Source organism: Microcaecilia unicolor, chromosome 13 (genome assembly GCF_901765095.1).
Source record: "Microcaecilia unicolor chromosome 13, aMicUni1.1, whole genome shotgun sequence".
Lineage (NCBI taxonomy): Eukaryota > Metazoa > Chordata > Amphibia > Gymnophiona > Siphonopidae > Microcaecilia > Microcaecilia unicolor.
The window spans coordinates 49955483-49974134 of record NC_044043.1 but is presented as its reverse complement, the minus strand read 5'-3'; the positions used below and the strand labels follow the sequence as shown (position 1 = coordinate 49974134).

Genomic DNA, 18652 nt, shown 5'->3' with positions numbered 1-18652 from the left:
TTAACATCACCAGTATCCAATTCCATCAACTTCCAGCAAGTTCCTATTCATCAGTAGGAGGTCAGTTCTTGAATGTCTTGTAGTGGAAGAAGAGGGTATAATCTCCTGCTTTGGGTTTTGGACCCTCGTCAAAGTTGAAACAAGTGGAATTTAATTCTGTGCCTTCTATAAGTATCCTGACCACCACTTAACATCTCTACCACTGGGTCGGTGACCACATTGAAATATCCCTCCCATGAGCAACTTGTCCTGGGTGAAGCTGGTCTGTTCTATCATTAGTTCTGTTTAAAATACATTTTGCTCCACAATGTGCATATAAACCAACTATCATTCTACCAAATCATTTCTCCTTCAGAAAAATGTATCTTCCTTTTAGATCTTCTTTATATCTCCTCCACCTGGAAAGGGATATCCCTTAATCAAGCTAGCCACCCCAATTATCTTACTCCCTCTCCCACAATGAGTGCAATAAACCTGATTATATATTTTTTATTTTGTTTATCTTGATCTCTCAGATATTTCTTATACTATAACAATGATCAATCACATCTCTCAAATTCTTGCCCATGAAAAGTTAACTTTGGTGTTCCATGGTCCAACTAATTATAGTGTATCTAGATTTTCAGAAAGCTTTTGATAACGTTCTTCATGAGAGACTCCTGAGTAAATTTTAAAAAGCAATGGGATAGGAGGCAATGCTGTGTTGTAGCTTTGGAACTTTTTAAGATGGAAAAAAAAAAGAGTAGGGTTAAATAGACAATTTGTCAGTGGAGGAAGGTGAATAGTGGAGTGTACCACAGGGATTCAGTGCTTTTTAACATTATCTGGAAATAGGAGTCAAAATTATTCAAAGCTGTTCAATCATACATAGATTGTGAGAAATTGCTGTTAGTTTTCCTTTCAAACAATTTTTATTGAACAAAAAATGCAGAATAATACAAACACCACATTGCAAATAGTTCAACAATTATCAAATAAACTTTAATAACCCACTTCCCTTCATCTCCCAGCAGATTACACGTGTGATGTTGGAAACCTGGAGAAAAATGTTTCTCTCCCATTTTTTAATTTTTTTTTTTTTTTTTAATTATACAGCTACATATCATTGAAGTTGGCACGCCTCCCACTGGAAACCAACCATTTCCAAAGAAAGCAGTTGATGTCTTTTTTCCACCAGAGGCACAGAATGATTTCCCAGTTGCAATGCAGGTATGGTGTAACAATAAGCTGGAAGGCCTTAGGTGACAATACTAATGGCAAAAGGAATCATGCTCCCAGGCTCTGAAGACTGTTTTAGTGTCTTGGCAAATTTGGGGAATAAATAAATATTTTTACTGAGCAGATCTTCATGTGTTTCAGCATTTGAGTTTTTATATCCAGTTTGTCTTCCCTCGATGCCTGCTTCGAATGGGGGAGAAGATGCAAATTGGGCAGCTAGGTTGGTGTAAGAGCACATGAAAGATTCATGAGATGAAATGAGATCACCTGGGAGTAGCACACAAAGTATGCAGAATTTTATCTCTGTTCTCATGCCATGTGCTATTTGGAAGGGATGAATCTTGTTCTTTGCCTGTTCACCCAGTAATGTGAAGCTTTGTTAGAGGGATGTAGTGTAGCAAAGATACTGTTTCATTAACAAGAATTGTCCTCTGAATCACTATGCTTTCTGAAGGCTACTTTTTTTTTTTTTTTTTATTTCCTTATCATGCAGATTAGTGAAAAGCATGATGTGGTGTTCCTAATAACCAAATATGGTTACATACATCTATATGACCTAGAAACTGGAACCTGCATTTACATGAACAGAATTAGTGGAGAAACTATCTTTGTCACCGCACCCCATGAAGCTACTGCTGGAATTATTGGTGTAAACCGAAAGGGACAAGTAAGGAAATTCTCCTCACTTCAACAAACCTAATGTAATTAGTTGTAGAAGTAATGAATTTGTGTATTGAGCATAGTATTAAAATTCACCACCTTCATTTTTGCATAAAAAAATAACCAAAAGATGTTAATCTGAGTTTCCTCCTCTTCCTTTTGGATTCCCAGCTCATTTGGAACTGTTACTAGTGGGGACCCAGCCACTAGATATCTCCCCATAGCATGATGACTAACTCTTCTCTCCCCCGCCCCCCCCCCCCCCCCAAGCCAAAGGGGGCTGCGAGTACCGCCTCTGGAGTGTGTAATGGCTTGGGCTGGGATTGAAATTCTATGGTCGCAGATTTCCTCTCTTTCCCCCAAATCCTTTTCCTTATTCATAATCTCTTCTCTTCTGTGAATTAAAAGAAAAATGCTGACATGTTTACCATCTAATTAAGAAAAAAAAAATCAAATATATGAAAATGCTATATTTATTGCAGAAATAACAAAGGTCTGTGCTTATAAGCCAATAGTATTCAATTCTAGTCCTTAGAGCTTTAAAAATTGGTCCTGCTGTGTTAACAAATTAACTTGAATTGTTTAAATTTGGTCTGTTGGAAAGTATGTCTTATTCATGTACCGAGTTCAACTTATACCCATTCATGGCCTTTTGAAAGCTTGAATGTTTTCATATTCTAGGGTCAGATGCCTCAGATTTTACTGTTTAATTTTCTCTCCTTTAGTCTCACCAGACCAGTCCAGAAACTGTTACATCTGTCAACCAGTGAATGGAGACGGAAATAAAATAGTTGTGTGATTTTTCTCCATAAGGGCACCATACAAGCTCAGATATCCAGTAGTTTGACAAAGCAATGGGCCATTGTTACTATTTTGCTTTTAAATGATTTTGCACAGTAAACTGGAGAAGCAATAAGAAACCAGAAAGGTAATTTGAAAAATACACCTAATCAAATTACAATATGATGGGATGTGCTTCTGGACTGGTCTGGTGGGACTGAAAGAGAAGATTAGTAGGTAAGATCTGATTTCTCCTTTAGCATCCTCTCCAGACCAGTTCAGAGCCTGTGGGATATAGCAAAGTAGCCCTTAAATTGGGAGGGCCTTGGAATTACTGTTAGTAAATGAATTGCCGCTAATGGAAGAATTTGAATGGTTAAAGAAACAACTCTCATCCCATTTAGAACTAGTGAAGCCCTTGCTCGCAACTTCCTGTATTGAGAACTTGTCAGCAAACTGTTTCAATTCATAATTGAGCAGCAAAATAGGCCTAAAGGATTCTGGGTTTTTTTTTTTTCCCAGGTTGAGTCCTGCCTTTGGTAAAACCAACTATCTGAGCTAGCTGCAGTGACTCTGGTAGTTGTCCCTCTCCTACTATGGAGTTAAACCTAGAAGTCAGTGGGGGAACAACCTCCTCCCTCAAAATCTTATAAAATTCCCCTCTATAATCGGCGGGCCCCTCTGTATAGTCTAAGATACCTCCTCCTTTCCAAAAGGGGCATTTAGCATAGTTAAGCTTTCCAGGTTCAGTCACGAAAGATCCAAACCAGATAGGTACATAGAACTTTCCAATGGTGGAAGATCAAGAGGTGAGTACAATTGAGCATAATAATCTCACATAATATGGTTAATTTGGATATCTGTATTCTCCAGAGCCCCGCTGCAGGGGAGTATAAAGCATCTATCTTAAAAGGGACCCTGACAAGGATAGGCCAAGTGGACCAACAATCTACTAGCTGATATTTAAAAAAATGTGATTTTTGGGTATTCTGCTGGATCAATTCATATAAGGTTTGTTGCAATTGTAAAAAATACGTTTTGACTCGAACGTTGTGGTTTAACCCATAGAGGTGCCACAGTCGTGCAACTTCCTTTTTCCAAGTGGAGTAGCTCCCTCTCCCCATCTTTCTTTTGGTGACTAGCATAAACTATGTTTTTCCTTGCAGCACTGCTTTAGCAATATCCTAATATAAGATAGGAGTGGCCACATGAGCAGCATTTGCCTCTTTAAACGTCTACCGTTTTCTTTGAGAGAAAGTCTAGAAATCTCCCATCCCCATAAAAACGGACCGGAAACTTCCACTGATAATATAAGAACATAAGTGTTGCCATACTGGGACAGACCAAAAGGTCCATCAAGCTCAGCATCCTGTTTCCAACAGTGGCCAATCCAGGTTACAAGTACCTGGCAAAATCCCAAAACAGTACAATACATTTTATGCTGCTTGTCCTAGAAATAAGCAGTGAATTTAGGAAGTTATCCAAACCTTTTTTAAATCCCGCTAAGCTAACTGCTTTTACCACATCTGCAGCGAATTCCAGAGTTTAATTATATGGGGACACCCTGGGGAACTCCAGATGAGTGGACACCATAGCATGGTTGATATTTTGATGGGTCTAATCTCCACCCCTTGTATTGCTGTAAACAAGCAGCGAGAGATGAAAATGTAATTGATCCTGGACATGGTGGAGTGTGCTCAGGACAAGTAAGTATAATCTCGATCTACTGGATGGAAAGTGCGCCATATATCCACCAAATCAAGAAAGTCACTCATCAGTGGAATAACCTGGGATGTATGGTAGGATCTCCCCATTTTCCCATTTGCCTAACCGCGGATCCCCCACCTCATTAAAGTCCCCCTCCCTCCAGAACGGGACCCCCATCAAAGCTCTGAAGGTGTTATAGTATCTGCCTATGAAAGGCTTTACTATAAATATTCAGGTATGTTTCCTGGAGGAGGGAAACAGACACGTTCTGCTGATTCAATGCTTGCAATATTTATTTTGTCATTTAACTGGTGATGAAATACCTCCCACTTTCCAGGTCACTACTTTAAAGGGCATTATGTGACAGCACTGAGCAGGTGAAGCATGAAGCTTAAAACCATTCTTCCCCCCACCCCAGACAAATGCAACCCCTCCCCTCATGGGCCCCACTAGGTGCTTGACTTCCGTGCCCCCTCCTACAAAGCCCCTCCTCCCCTTACAGAAATAGAAAAGAAAGATATATAGGCACCCAATCCCACCCCTTTCAGCCAAATCCCGAAACCATCCAACTAATGCCTCTCTGAAACTTAGACCAGTAACAACCTACTATGGCACAAATAAGTGGGCAAGCTTGTACATTCAAAGATCTGCAAACCTGAAAATTACTAACAACAAAATGGGGCACACTATTCCCCCTCTGCAACAGCATCACAGGTTCCCCTATCCCAGGCCCATGTGCTCAGGAATGTCATTTAGATCTCATTCAAGATGTTCCACCCAGTCTTGTGCATCCGCTATGGTATCATAATATTACAGAGCTCCATTGAAAGAGACTCGCAGTTCAGCTGGGTAAAGCATATTTGTAGTTTGTGTAAGTGGCCACACAGTGGAGCAAACTGCGTTGAAGTGAGACTTTAGTGGAGTAGTCCTGGAAACACAAGATCCTATTTCCGTCATAGTCTAGCGTCTTACCATTTCTGAGAGCAGACAGAGTCTGCACCTTATGATAATGGAGTAGTCTGAGAATGACCACCCTGGGACACTCTGTGGTCAGTCTTTTTGGACCCAAGCGATGTGCACATTCTATTCGTAGAGGTCCAGAAGTACTTGGGAAACCATGCCTCCAGAAATCCACTGAGTTTTCCTTCTTGTTCTGACTCGAGCAGCCCTACCAGTTTCAAGTTGCTCCTCCAAGAGCGATTTTCTATATCTACGTTCTCCAGGGAGGCAACCTTGTCTTGTAGATGATTTCCAGTGAAGCTTCCCAAGTCAGTCTCAACCTCACCCACTCTCTGTTGAACCGCCTGAAGATCTTGTGTTAAAGTAGTAAAATGATGCTCCATGCCATCCAGTTTATCAATAATTTGCTGAAATTGTGCGCCCATTGCCAAGCAGACCTCTGTAATGATTTCAGGAGCCCACTGTGGGTGAAGGGAGGGCACTTCTTTCTGCCATTTTTAGGCCTCCACATGATTCTTCTCTGCGTCCCCCTCATAAGTACATAAGAATTGCCATACTGGGACAGACCAAAGGTCCTTCAAGCCCAGCATTATAACGGCCTCATTTTTGTTTTCCATTCCTTTCCTAATAATACCTAACATTCTATTTGCTTTCTTAGCTGCCGCAGCACACTGAACAAAAGGCTTCAACGTATCATCAACACCTAGATCCCTTTCTTGGTCGGTGACTTCCTAACATGGAACCTTGCATTACGTATATATAATTCGGGTTCCTCTTTCCTACATGCATCACATTGCCCTTGAGATGCCATGTGGAATTATACAGCCCTCTTGCAGCAGCAGCAACAAGCCCAGGCTGCAAGAGTCACCAAAGGGGTCTCAAAAGCTCCGTAGAAAATAAAAAGGAGTAGGGAATGATAAAGTACTATCTGAGAAGCTGAGCCCTGGCCACGGAGATGAGTTCTGGGTCTGCCAAAGAAAATGTCCAGTATGTGATCAGCTGTTGGGGATTACCTCTAGCACTGGGCAATGAAGATAGAGGCCAAGCAAAAAATTGTTCCGTTTTGCCCAGACCTCCAATCATTAAACTGCCATAGATGCGTCTAGATAAAATCCATGTTGTCCACGCAATGAGCAAGAGGCCCCAGAGGGTAACATCCCACACAGCTCACACCACCGTCGTTTGACGAGAAGTACACTCCCACATCTGCTAGTAGTTCAGTCTAAGATGGAGAACCAGCAAGGAAAAGGCCTGCTATCTTAAGGGATCCTCCTGTTTCGCACCCCTTCAGCTGCAGCTCCACATGGGACCCAGTGGTGGTGTGCTCCAGCCGCCGCTGCTGCCGCTTACCCTGGAGCCTTAGCACTGTCGCTCTCTGCGCCATCGGAAGTCTCAATTGCACTTTGCTCTTCCCCTGCCGCCCTCTGGGTTGGTCATCTCACTGCGGGTCACCGCACCAGAGTGCCACTCCAACCACGAGGGGAGGGATGCGAACACTTGTCAGCTCCAGAGAATTGTGCTGCTCACCAAACCAAGAGAACCGCACAGCAGAACTACAAGGGGAGCCCCAAAAGGATTAGGCTGTGTGCCGAGTTAAAGGCTGCTGCCGTTTTATTTAAATGGAGCTCCTGGGTAACTGGAATCGAGAGTCTGCAGTACAGGAGGAGGGGGCTACAGGAGCTTAACATTGGCCATCTTGGCTGGCAGCTCCACTGGAAGTCCTTTCGCTGTTGATGCTGTTTTAAGTCGTGTCTCTTCACCTATCTTGTTGGACCCAAGAGGAGGATGGTCTGTGCTCTCCAGGGGCTTCCCACTAATGTTAATCTGGCCCTAGATCTCTCAGGAGCATCAATTGACTTCCCCCTTCCACTTCTGCCATCATTCTTATGGCTTTCCCTTTTGAGCATTATTCAATCAGATTACATTGTAAGCTGTGTGGATAAGGATCTCTTTGCCTGCAGTCCTGTGTATGCCTGTTAGCACTTTAGAAATTTGTAGATGACAGGCAAAGGCAGGCAGCCTATCCTTCTTGGATTATTTTTTTTCTCTGTGACTTAAGTATGAGCTAATTGGGCAGTCTGGACCCACGGAGCGTAAGAAGTTTTAATTTTGGCTCTCTCTGATGCTGACAGAGCACTAGCTTGCCTGTTTCTCTTTTGCTCTGCTTTCTGTGTGTTTTTGTTCTGCCCTTACCGTGCAGTATATTACTAGCTACTCAGTATGCATCTGTAGAATAGCTGCTTCCTATCTTGAGCCGCCTTCTGTATTATTACTAGGCTTTCTCTCCCCCCCCCTCAATATTTGGACTTTACTAAAATCATCATTTTATTTGTAACCTGTCATTTTCTGTCTGAATGCAGAACAGAAAATGGTGTGCTAGAACTCTGATTTTTAGTCAAGTGCTGACATCCATGGGATTTGAGGGAAAGGTGGCAGCAATAGACTAGTTTGCTTGTCAGAAATGTATTGGAGGCTTCAGCACTATGCCCTCTGTCACTAATGAGGAACATTCTGGAGTCCCTGTTCCTTGTTTAGTGTGATGCATAGGAGATTACCCTCCTCTGTCAGTCATAGGACAGGAGTCATTCACATTTTGGAAGGACTATAAAGGGCCTTGGAAAGCCATTGTCCAGAGGTCTTCCTTCACAGGAGTACAGTGTCAAGAAGAGGTTCCTTAAGCCCCATAGCCTGGATGCTACTTCCTAAAGTGGCCCAGTGTACAGCACTTTTCTTTGGGGGAGGGGGGTGAGGGGGTTGGCCACCTTGCCTTAAGTCTTTTTATTTTTCTGTTTAGGCCCCAAGCTTAGGATCCCTCTATCCACAAAGACCCTTTATTTGTTTCAGGTGCCGTTTTGGGGGATTTGGCTCAAACCAGTCCCTTGGTCATTTGATTAATTTAAAGGTAAATGAACTGAAAATCTCTTTCTAGCATGTGTCCAAAAACAAATGCATATTGTAACTGGTGAAATTTCAACATAACATAGGCTGAAAAATCATTTGAAGACTACAGGTATGAGATGGAAGTATTAGTTGGAATCGTCTCAAAATCTAATTTGGTGCAGGGAAGAAGCAACACTAGTGTGGCTGAACTCGTGGAAAGAAATATAAGCTCTTATTGGTTGGATTGTGCCATTGGTTTAACTATTTAGATTTTTTTCTTTTCTTTCTCATCCTCTCTGAGCAGGTAAGAGAAGGGGTGGTGAGTAGGTTGGGGGAAATCCAGGTCCCACAAGTTGAAAGCCACAGCTTCATTTAAGTTGCTTGACATTTTGTTGCCATACAACAATCCTAGAATGAGACACAGGATTTGAGACTGCCATGTCTCCTAAAGGAGTAGATCTTTTAATGAAGGCTTTCATTTGTGTGGTGATGCAGAGGTATTACAGTCTCTATTGAAGCTCCTGTTTGCCTGTTTAAAAGGCTGTACAAGTCTATTCCATAACAGTTTGCCTAGTAATCTTTCTGGGCAAGCTGCCACCGATAAGCATGTGAGGCACTGCTGAACAAAAGCATGCAGTAATCTTAGGAAAACTCTTCTAATCACACATACACCCTCTTGCTGGCAGCATCACAGTCTGACTTATTGGATAATGCCACAAAGCTGTCTGAAACTGCAGTGGCAATTTCATTTGTTCCCCCTCTGCTTGTTGTGATTGTTAATGGTTACCTGTGTACCTTTCTTGAGCATAGTCATCTTGGGGATGTGATGCCCCTTCTTTTCCAGTATTCCTATTTGAAACATTCGCAATTTCTACAAATACATTTCCCTTTTATTCTTTCCAACTAAACACTTAACAGAAAGGAACTAGATTGGAGGGGAGGGGGAAGGAGCTGGTGAAGGCACATAGTTTAAAAAATAAAAAATGACATAGTGGATGTTCGAGAAATTGTTCTCCCCCCCCCCCCCCCCCCCCAAAAAAAAAAAATGGCCCCATGTATTTCTATGGGAAAAGTTCTAGCTGCTACAGCATACCAACATTGATCTATAACAGGGAATTACTTCTTTGCACTTCTCCTCTCCTCATCAAACAAGCACATATGGAATTTACAACCTGCCTAGGTGCATGAAACATGCATGGTTTCCCATCCAGGATTCCCAGTCCCATATCCCATTTTTCCTGGGTGGCTGTTAGTGATTTTAGGTATGTCGTCTTTATTTTTTTTGTTCTTGTATGTCTACTGTGAAACCTAGTCACATAACTGTATAGTTCTCATAATGGTTGCTGTGAAAAATGACACTTAGTAACTGAACAGTAGAGTTTGCTACTGGTTGCTATGTATTCAACCTCTTTATTATGAAGCCAAAACTTTTGTGGAACTATTCCATTCAAACCACCTCTGCCTTCCAGGTTAAATGTGTAGAGGGGTTGAAAAGAATTCCACGAGCCATGCTTTGCATACTTTTCCCCTTGTTTAAATGAGTCTTGGTTCAGGCACTATACTCTATAATGTACTGCCACCAAACTGAAATATTTCAGTTAAGACTGTAAGAAGCAATCATGATATAGTACTAGTGTGTTTTATGCAATGAGAGCTGCATATTTTCCTCATCAGACTCTGGTTTGAAATATGTAAAACAGGTCTGTTTATATTTAACACTTTAAATGCTGATTAAAATTTTTTGTGTGTAATTTTGTTCATCTTCTAATTCTTATCTCAACTAATGCCTAATGGTTGCTGGTAAAATCTCTTGATTACTAGCAAACTATAGCTGTACTTGGAAACTTTTTCTTGACACTGTTGTCTTTACATCGTGGTGCAGCTGTTTCTGTGGTTCCCCTCTCATCAGTAGGCATCACTTGACTGATGACCAGGCTTCAAGTCCTGAGCCCAAGGGGGTCTTTAAACTTTTACTAGAAGCTATTATGACAATTTTTGTCCTTTCCATCCACCTGCTTCCCATTAACTAAAATCTTTGCCAGCATATTAGTTTGTGAGGAAACTGAAGAACAAATCTTCCTCTGGGCAGATTTTAGTCTTGGTGCAGGATACAGGTTTGAGAGAGACCTTAAGTTCCCAAATAGCAACAATGGTATGCAGCTTCTGGGTTATTGAGCCAGCATCCTATGATGCATTTGCATTTTTTCCATGTCTCTGGAACACAATATTAAGTAATGTAACGCAGTGAACTAAACATTCTTATTTAATTTGATCACTACCTGCAGCTTTTATTCAAAGGTAAAGTGTACTAAAAAGAACATTTCCTTTGCATTTTCATGAATTTTAGGTGTTATCTGTGTGCGTGGAGGAGGAGAACATCATTCCATATATCACCAATGTTCTGCAGAATCCTGACCTGGCTTTGCGGATGGCTGTACGGAACAATCTAGCTGGAGCTGAGGAGCTTTTTGCCCGAAAATTCAATGCCCTCTTTGCTCAGGGAAATTATTCGGAGGCAGCAAAAGTGGCAGCAAATGCACCAAAGGTTGGAAGTAAACTTTGTAGTAAGCTTTTGGTAAAATCTTATAGTAGTTTGAAGAGCATAACCAGGATTTCTATTCATGTGTATTATATTTACTAAACTTGATATACCTGTAATTGAAACCTATAGTGAGCAAAGCAGTTTACAATAAATCATTCAGAAAACATAACAGTATTGTTAATATATTTGTATTGTAAAGTATTTTTGTCACTAGTTTGAATAAACTGATTGCTGTAAGGAAGCCTGGCATAAGTCGTCATGAGTTAGGAATCCAGTCGTTTATCAGCATATGTAGCAAGGACCTGAAACATTGGTGTGACTATGAACCAGCCCCCATGGGGTTAAAATTCACGATAATTCATTTTGCTGATGGAGTTAAATATTCTGCTTATTCCATCTCGTTCCTTGATTTTGTGGTTGACTTGTGACTGCAACTGGATTTTATTTTAGCCCTCTCTATGCCTCAGATGGGCCATGACCTTCTCTCATAGAAGTCTTGTGTTTCAGGCTAGTATTGTGTTAAGGTATAGTAATGGTCAAACAGCTTATTGGAGATATAAAGATAAACCAAACATTCCCACAGCAATATAGGCTGCAAGGTAATTTTGTTTCACTCTTGCTTTCTCCCCAACATATAATATTATGTAACAGGCCTCGATGACTCTTCTTGCTCTGATTATACAATTATTTTGCCTTTTTTTTTTTTTTTTAAGGGGATCCTACGTACTCCAGACACTATTCGTCGGTTCCAGAGTGTTCCTGCACAACCTGGTCAGACTTCCCCATTGCTCCAGTACTTTGGAATCTTGCTAGATCAGGGCCAACTGAATAAATATGAATCATTGGAGCTCTGTAGGCCTGTCCTTCAACAGGGACGCAAACAACTTCTAGAGAAGTGGCTGAAAGAAGACAAGGTAAAACAGAGATCAGAATACTGGTTTTTGTGAATTTTTAGAATACTGCTGTTTTCTATGTGTTACTGATTAAAATCTTCTTTTTTTCCAAAGCTTTCTGAATTTATAAAGAATTTAAGATGCAGATCTGTTTTGGATAATTGTTCTTGTCATTTTAATAGCTGGAATGCTCAGAGGAGTTGGGTGATTTAGTGAAGTCTGTGGATCCCACCTTGGCGTTGAGTGTTTACCTGAGGGCCAATGTTCCTAATAAAGTTATTCAGTGCTTTGCAGAAACAGGACAGGTCCAGAAGATTGTGCTGTATGCTAAGAAAGTGAGTTCATTGATTTCAAGCTCTTTCTATTTTTGGTTTTGTTTCCAAAAGACATCCAGAGTATTTGAAACTAGACTCTATATATTGGTTAACTTTCCTACACATTTTAAAATCTTTTCTCCCCCCCCCCCCCCCCCCCAACTCTTCTGTTTTCTTAAAACACCACACACAAATCTAGCATTCATTGCCTTAACCACCCCTTCCTTGGCCACCTTCGTGAAATTGTCTGTGTTGGATGTGTTTCCATGTCTTTTCAAATCTTCACTTAATATAAGCTTTCCAGCTTAGTTTTTCTGTTGCTGATATCCTATAGGTTGGATATACTCCTGACTGGATCTTCCTTCTGAGGAATGTCATGAGAATCAGTCCTGACCAAGGCCAGCAGTTTGCTCAGATGTTGGTTCAGGATGAAGAACCCCTTGCAGATATTACACAGGTAAAACTGAAATATTTATATGATACTGGGATCAATGTTTAATTTTACAAGGCACAAAACGTTTGCTTTGCTTTTCAGGGAGGAGGAAGTAGGCCAAATACTTAAGAGTAATGGTTTAACAGCCAGGCAGCCAGGATTGAAATCCAAGTTCTACCACTGATGTCCCTTGTGCTGTTGGGAAAATCTCCTTATCTCCCATTGCTTTGGGTACCCATCTAAACTGTAAACTATTTGAAGAATCAATATAGTATGTAAATGTTTATCTCTACTGTACATAGTTGCATATGTCCAGTAGCACTATAAAAATAAAATGGAGTCAGATAACTAATGCTTTCCTGATTTAACATCAGTCTGACAGTCACATAACCAACAGGTGGTCAGTCTGAGTTAATCTAAATGTGCAGCACAGGACGTACCCTTCTACATGGAGGTTTACTTCCAGGGCTCTTTTGCGCAGAATATTGTGCAGACAGAAGCAGCAACTTGCTTGGATTACCCCTGCAACAATCTTGTGGTAAGGAGAGATGACTAATTGCACATTGAGCCGTGCCATTGTCCTCTGCCATGCTGGCCCCAACTGATTTGAACCACTCAACTCTGTGTAGTCCTGCATGGTTCAGACAAACAGTCTGGGAGGACAGCAGAGGATGAAGGCCCAGTGTATAGCCATTTGCTGGCGCAAGATGGGGAACACAGCGATCTGAATGTTGCCTGGGAGCAGGGCAAGAAAGAGGTGGGGGTATATGTTGGGTGGGAAATCTTTGGAGCACACAGAACAGGAGGTCTTTCTGGGAGTTGAGGAGAAAACGGAGAGCTAAGGAGAGTAGAGCATACTGGAAGGTAGGGAGAGAGAACCCATGGGGGAGGGGAAGAGGCAGAAAGCTAGGAGATGTCCATCCCAAAGAAAGTGCAGAGAAAGCTGGGGGTAAAACACAGAGGAGGTGGGAGGGGTTCAGATAAAGGTTGGAGTGAGAACTGACAGAATTGGAACTTTGGATTTTAGTATTGCTGGGAGAGATGTCGGGCCTTGATGGGGTAATTGTGTACCAAGGAATTAAAAATAGATGTATGTAAACTGTTAATGTGTTTAGAATTTTTGCTTACAATTCCTTGGGAATAGAGATTGTATTGAGATTTCTTGAGATTGATTTTGAACTGCTGATGTCCTTCCCCAGAGTGCAGAAGCAACCCTTCTACCTCTATCATGACATCTACAGACTAACATGGTAATTTGATATCTACAGAACAAGGGTATTGAATATTCTCTGTCCATACATTCTGGAGAGCATATCAGGCTTGAATACCATCCCTTTCTGAACTTGAAGTCGTAATTGATTCTGAACCCATTTTTCTTGCATAGGCCAGTTTTGATATAGTATTTTCCTCTAACCTTAAGCAAAGTTGGTGTGTTTTTTTTTGTTTTTTTTAAATATTAGCACCATCCCAACCTGTAGAATATCTGGTTCTCTTGCATCTGATTTGAGGTGGGGTGGGGTGGGGGGAGAAATAATGAAACCACCTGTCCCTTACTATTTAACTGAGATGTCCTTTTCATGTTTTCTAGATTGTTGATGTCTTTATGGAATATAACCTGATTCAGCAGTGTACTGCTTTTCTGTTGGATGCATTGAAGAACAATCGGCCATCAGAGGGTCCCCTGCAAACACGTCTACTTGAGATGAACCTCATGCATGCTCCTCAGGTATGTCCCAGCTGTGAAACTAAGCAACCCGTGCCCATCTACACACGAGTGAATATTTTACTGAGGTAACTCGGTCGCACAGAATTTCATTTTATTTAGCTTATTCTAAGAATTGTATGAAATGGCACTTTATTTTTAGTGCATTTGATAATAACATTAATGGTATGGCAGCAGAGGGAGTATGACATATCTCCTGCTCTGTCTTTTTTCTATGTGAAGAGATCCTTATATCATCTGTATTTCTTCTGTTTGACTTTCATTTGCCCCCCCTTTCTTCTAATTACTTTAAACTATAGTGTATATTGAGTGTTGGCAGTTCCATTTGGCGGTGTATCAAATATTGAATAGAAGATAAGGGTACTCTTAAGATAGCTAATATTTGGACTAAAATCAGTTACATTCAACTTCAATCCTCAGTCCGCAGACTGGTCTGATTTTCAGGATATCCCTAATGGATATGCATGAGAGATTACATGCACATTGGTTCAGTTGTAAGTAAGTCTGTCTAGTGCATATTTGTCAAGGGTATCTTGAAAACTTGACCAGTTTGTAGCCATGAAGAACCAGAGTTAGGGATCCTATAACATTTTATATGGAGTCTGTAGTGCAAATTCTTTTTTGCATACATTTCTTGGACTAATAGTGGTGTGGGATTTTGTCCCTAGCAAATTATTTTTATGTTAATTTCAGATGCCAAACAATGTGGTTACTCTGACCTTGCTGACCACAGACACAGAATGGAACCTGCTAATGGAACCTGCTAGATAGTTATTTTAGAATTTGTTGGTTTTTATAACAAGGTATGCAGTTAACTTGTCAAATTTCAACCTGTTGCTAACAATTATTTCAGAGGGATTCAATTATATAACAAGACAACTTTCATCTGAACATTTCAATCACATATTCTGATAACTGTTACATCCTGGGAGTAAGACTTTTTACCAAAAATTGCAAGCTGGCTGGGGAAAGATACCTGCTACAGGCAAATGTTGAATCTGTGAGCTCACATCTGGTTTTGATTTTCTACTGTATGGAAATGTTGGGTGTGTTTGTTTTTTGTTTGTTTTTTGCCTCTGTATCTTCTTGTAAGATTCCATGTGTTAGGACTGAGATTTGCTGGTGGTCTTGTATATTGCAGTCCTGGAGAATGTTATATTTCTCAATATTGTCATTGATCCTGTGGAGCAGAGTTGGTGTTCAGGGTAAATGATTTTGAAGGGGGTCTTTGGCATGTTGATTAGTGAGGAGGCAGGTCACTGGGTGAAAGATTGCCACCTAAGCATGAGGACAGCAAGAGTTGACTAATTCAGGTGGCTTTACTATTCTTGGATACAGCTACTGGCATACATACAACCTGGATATTCTTCCTTGGTAGTGGGACGTGCCAAGCAGAAACTTTGATTCCTAGCACTAGAGAGTCTCATTGATGAATATTTGGACGGTTATAAACCTGACCTGAAAACTTATTACTTGACTCTGTTTTCTTCAGTTATGTGTATTTTCTAAGGATATGGTTGCTAAGATGAAAGATAAAGATAAGGAGCTTTGTGAGATGGAAATTCAAATGTTGACCTTGCAGTGTTTTGAAGTGACCTCCTAAGGGCAGACTGATTCTTTACAATAAATTGGAGTAATTGGAAAATTTGGCTAGATTGAGATTATATATATCTATCTATCTATCTATCTATCTATCTATCTATCTATCTATATATATATATATATATATATATATATATATATATTTTTTTTTTTTAAACAAGTTATGAAATGTGAAAGACAGGGACCTTTGGACTCTTCACAGATCAGCCCTATCAGTATTTTTAGAAGGCATTCATATCCTGTGTAGAATCACATTACTAGTCTTAGTTTCAGATGAATAAGGACTTGTAGTCACTTTGACCACAAAAACGTTTGTGTTTGAAAGGGAGAGTATTTAAGGAAAGATCAGCATAATGCATGCTGCACAGTTAACTTTCTTCAGATGACTCTGGGTTATTGACATTTGTGGTGCCTTTTTAAAACTTTTCACATAAATGCTTTCTAACTTATTAGGGGACAGATTCATTTTTATGTATCTATTTGTAATCCTTTTGCTTTCATACAAGTGTGGTATAGTTTTGTTTCCTGTGCACAGGATGAGTTGCCTGGGGTGTATGGGAGTGGGTTTTGAGTTAATTTCAAATATAGCTGTGGCTTTTGTTCCCCTCTCATCTGGACTGGTAACTTTCTTTGTTTGATTGCTATATAATTTGCATTTACTGAATTCTTTTTCTGTAAAGGCAAAACTTCAATTAAAACAAATGCAGGTTGGAGTCATGTGATGCCAAGCTAGAGAGCAGGTGTCAGAATATCTCTTAGGCTCCAAGGGAAACATCAACCTCCATCGGCACTTTTTCACCTGGGGTGTGTACAACTCTTTAGGAGGGTGTCTAGTCATCTATGGCATCTGAATTTGACACCTACCTGCAAGGATGACATTAAAGATTCCGTAGAAAGAGAGACCACGCGAAGACCAACAATGCCGAGACGGCTGGGCCTACGTATATCAGCTATTTCATGGGTTGCCAAAATTGCGACAGAGGTTAAGGCAGTCCTGGTCTCTTCTATTGAATCACAACTTTGACAGAGATCCACCAAATTGGGCTCTGTAGATTTAAGGATGGAGCAACTGCAAAATGAATTTGTACATTACCAGCAGCACCTATCAGATGTTGAAGATAAGCTCCAACAGCAAGAGACCCAACAAATAAGCTTACAGTCTAAATTGGACAAGTTAGAAGAAAAAGTGGATGATGTAGAAAACCACTCTCAGTGGTGTAACCTCCTATTAATTGTCATTCCCAAATCTATTAAAGACTCTGAGCTAAGAGGGTTATTTGAAAAATGGTTGTTGCAGGAACTAAAGCTGCCCACTATGACGGGTACATAGTTTGAACTCTGCTACACCATTGGATAGATGTCCACTCACAGTTATCTTGAAATCACTTATTCCTTAGCATCCCTCCGGACTGGCCCAGGATTGGACTGATGGGTTGTGCACGCCTACCAGCAGATTGGAGACTGAGAAAAAAACTCTGACTGTAGCGAGCCAATAGGAGCCCTAGCCTCAGTATTTTCTCAGTCTCCTAGTAGGTAGGAGTGAGCCCATTAGTCTCTCTTTGTTGTCTTTCAGCTTTTTCTTTATTGTTGGCTTTATTCTGCTTCTATTCTGTGCCACAGGAATTCTTTGAGGCTTGTTAGGATTTGTTTTCAGCTTGGTTGGCTTTCAGCCTCAGGGGTGCAAACTCGGGTGCCCTGGGTCCCTCCCCCCTTTTTCCTCCCCACCTCCCTTATTATTTAATTCAATTTCTAAGGGAAGGGTTGCCCTTTGAGTAGCAAAGGGATTTTACCTTTGGGAGAGGCAGCCAGATGTGAAAAGAATTTAAATTTGCTTTAATGCCACAGACCTGTTGAGTCCCCGTTGATTAAACGAGCAGGCAGCTCTGTGACTGTCAAGTGTGTGTGGTGTGGCTGGTTAGCGTTTCCATCAGCAGGGGAACATAAAGAGTTCAGTTCTTATTACCTGGTCTGGCTCCCATTGCTATTTGTCTTCGGGGGTGATTTCTGTTTTATTTTAGCGCTATTTAAAAAAAAGGGGGGGAAAAAAGTTTTGGCGCGAATTGGGTACGCGCGCGTCGGAAAACCTTAAGCGCTGCTCCGTTTGTCAGCGTCGGGGTGTTTCATCTTCAGGCGCTTGTAAGTACTGTACAGTGCTAGCGGGAGCTTCGGGTCCGGTTTGCCTGCAGCGGTTCAGTCAGCTGGTTCGGTCTCTTCACCGGTGCTCTCCGATCCCGTGGTTGCTGAGGGGTCAGGCGCGCCCCTGGACTCCGGAACGGCGGTTTTGGTGCGAATGGTGGCCATTTTGAATCCGTCCTCCCAATCTCCGTCGCAGCCTGCAGGCCTTTCTGTACCTACTTCAGAGGTTTTTTCTTCAGGAGCACTGATGCAGGCTGGGCCTACTCAGGCAGGGGGTTTTCCTCCTGAGTTTGTGCTCCAGATGTATCGGGCTTTTTTGCTGCAGAAGGGTGATTCTTCAGCTGAGCCAGGTTCTTTGAGTATGTCTGCTCCCCCTCCCCCTAAGAGATCTAGGGAGGGAGATTGGCGGGAGCATTTGGAGTCAGTTCATGATCAGGAAATGCCCTTCTTAGAAGAAGAGGAAGATCTGGCGGAACATATCTGGGAGGATTCTTCTTCTCCAGATCCTGAGGCTAGTTCTTTTGCTCAAGGAGAGGATCCTTCTGTAGCCAGAGTTTTCCATAAGGATGATTTGCAGGAGCTGATTTCTATGGTGTCTTCTACTTTGAACTTTGAAGATTTACAGCCAGCTTCGGAAGTCCGTAAGGTTGATTTCTTGATTAAAGGCTCTAGGTCTGCTTCCAAGACTTTTCCAATGCACCAGGATATTTGGGATGTTATTAAAGCGCAACGGGAGTCCCCAGATGCGGCTTTTCGGCAGTCCAGATCTATGTCTCGTCTCTATCCGGCTCCTGAAGTGGATAA

General features: G+C 41.4%; 1 protein-coding gene across 1 annotated transcript in view; it reads left to right on the top strand.

Annotated features, from left to right (window-relative positions):
* CLTC (clathrin heavy chain) overlaps positions 1-18652 on the top strand; it is a 208400-nt gene that overhangs the window by 91397 nt on the left and 98351 nt on the right. The window contains exons 5-11 of the mRNA XM_030186302.1: positions 1096-1209; positions 1712-1885; positions 10553-10750; positions 11461-11661; positions 11823-11975; positions 12289-12411; positions 13976-14113. Of these exons, the coding sequence (XP_030042162.1) occupies positions 1096-1209; positions 1712-1885; positions 10553-10750; positions 11461-11661; positions 11823-11975; positions 12289-12411; positions 13976-14113 (1101 nt within the window). The remainder of the gene's footprint in view (positions 1-1095; positions 1210-1711; positions 1886-10552; positions 10751-11460; positions 11662-11822; positions 11976-12288; positions 12412-13975; positions 14114-18652) is intronic.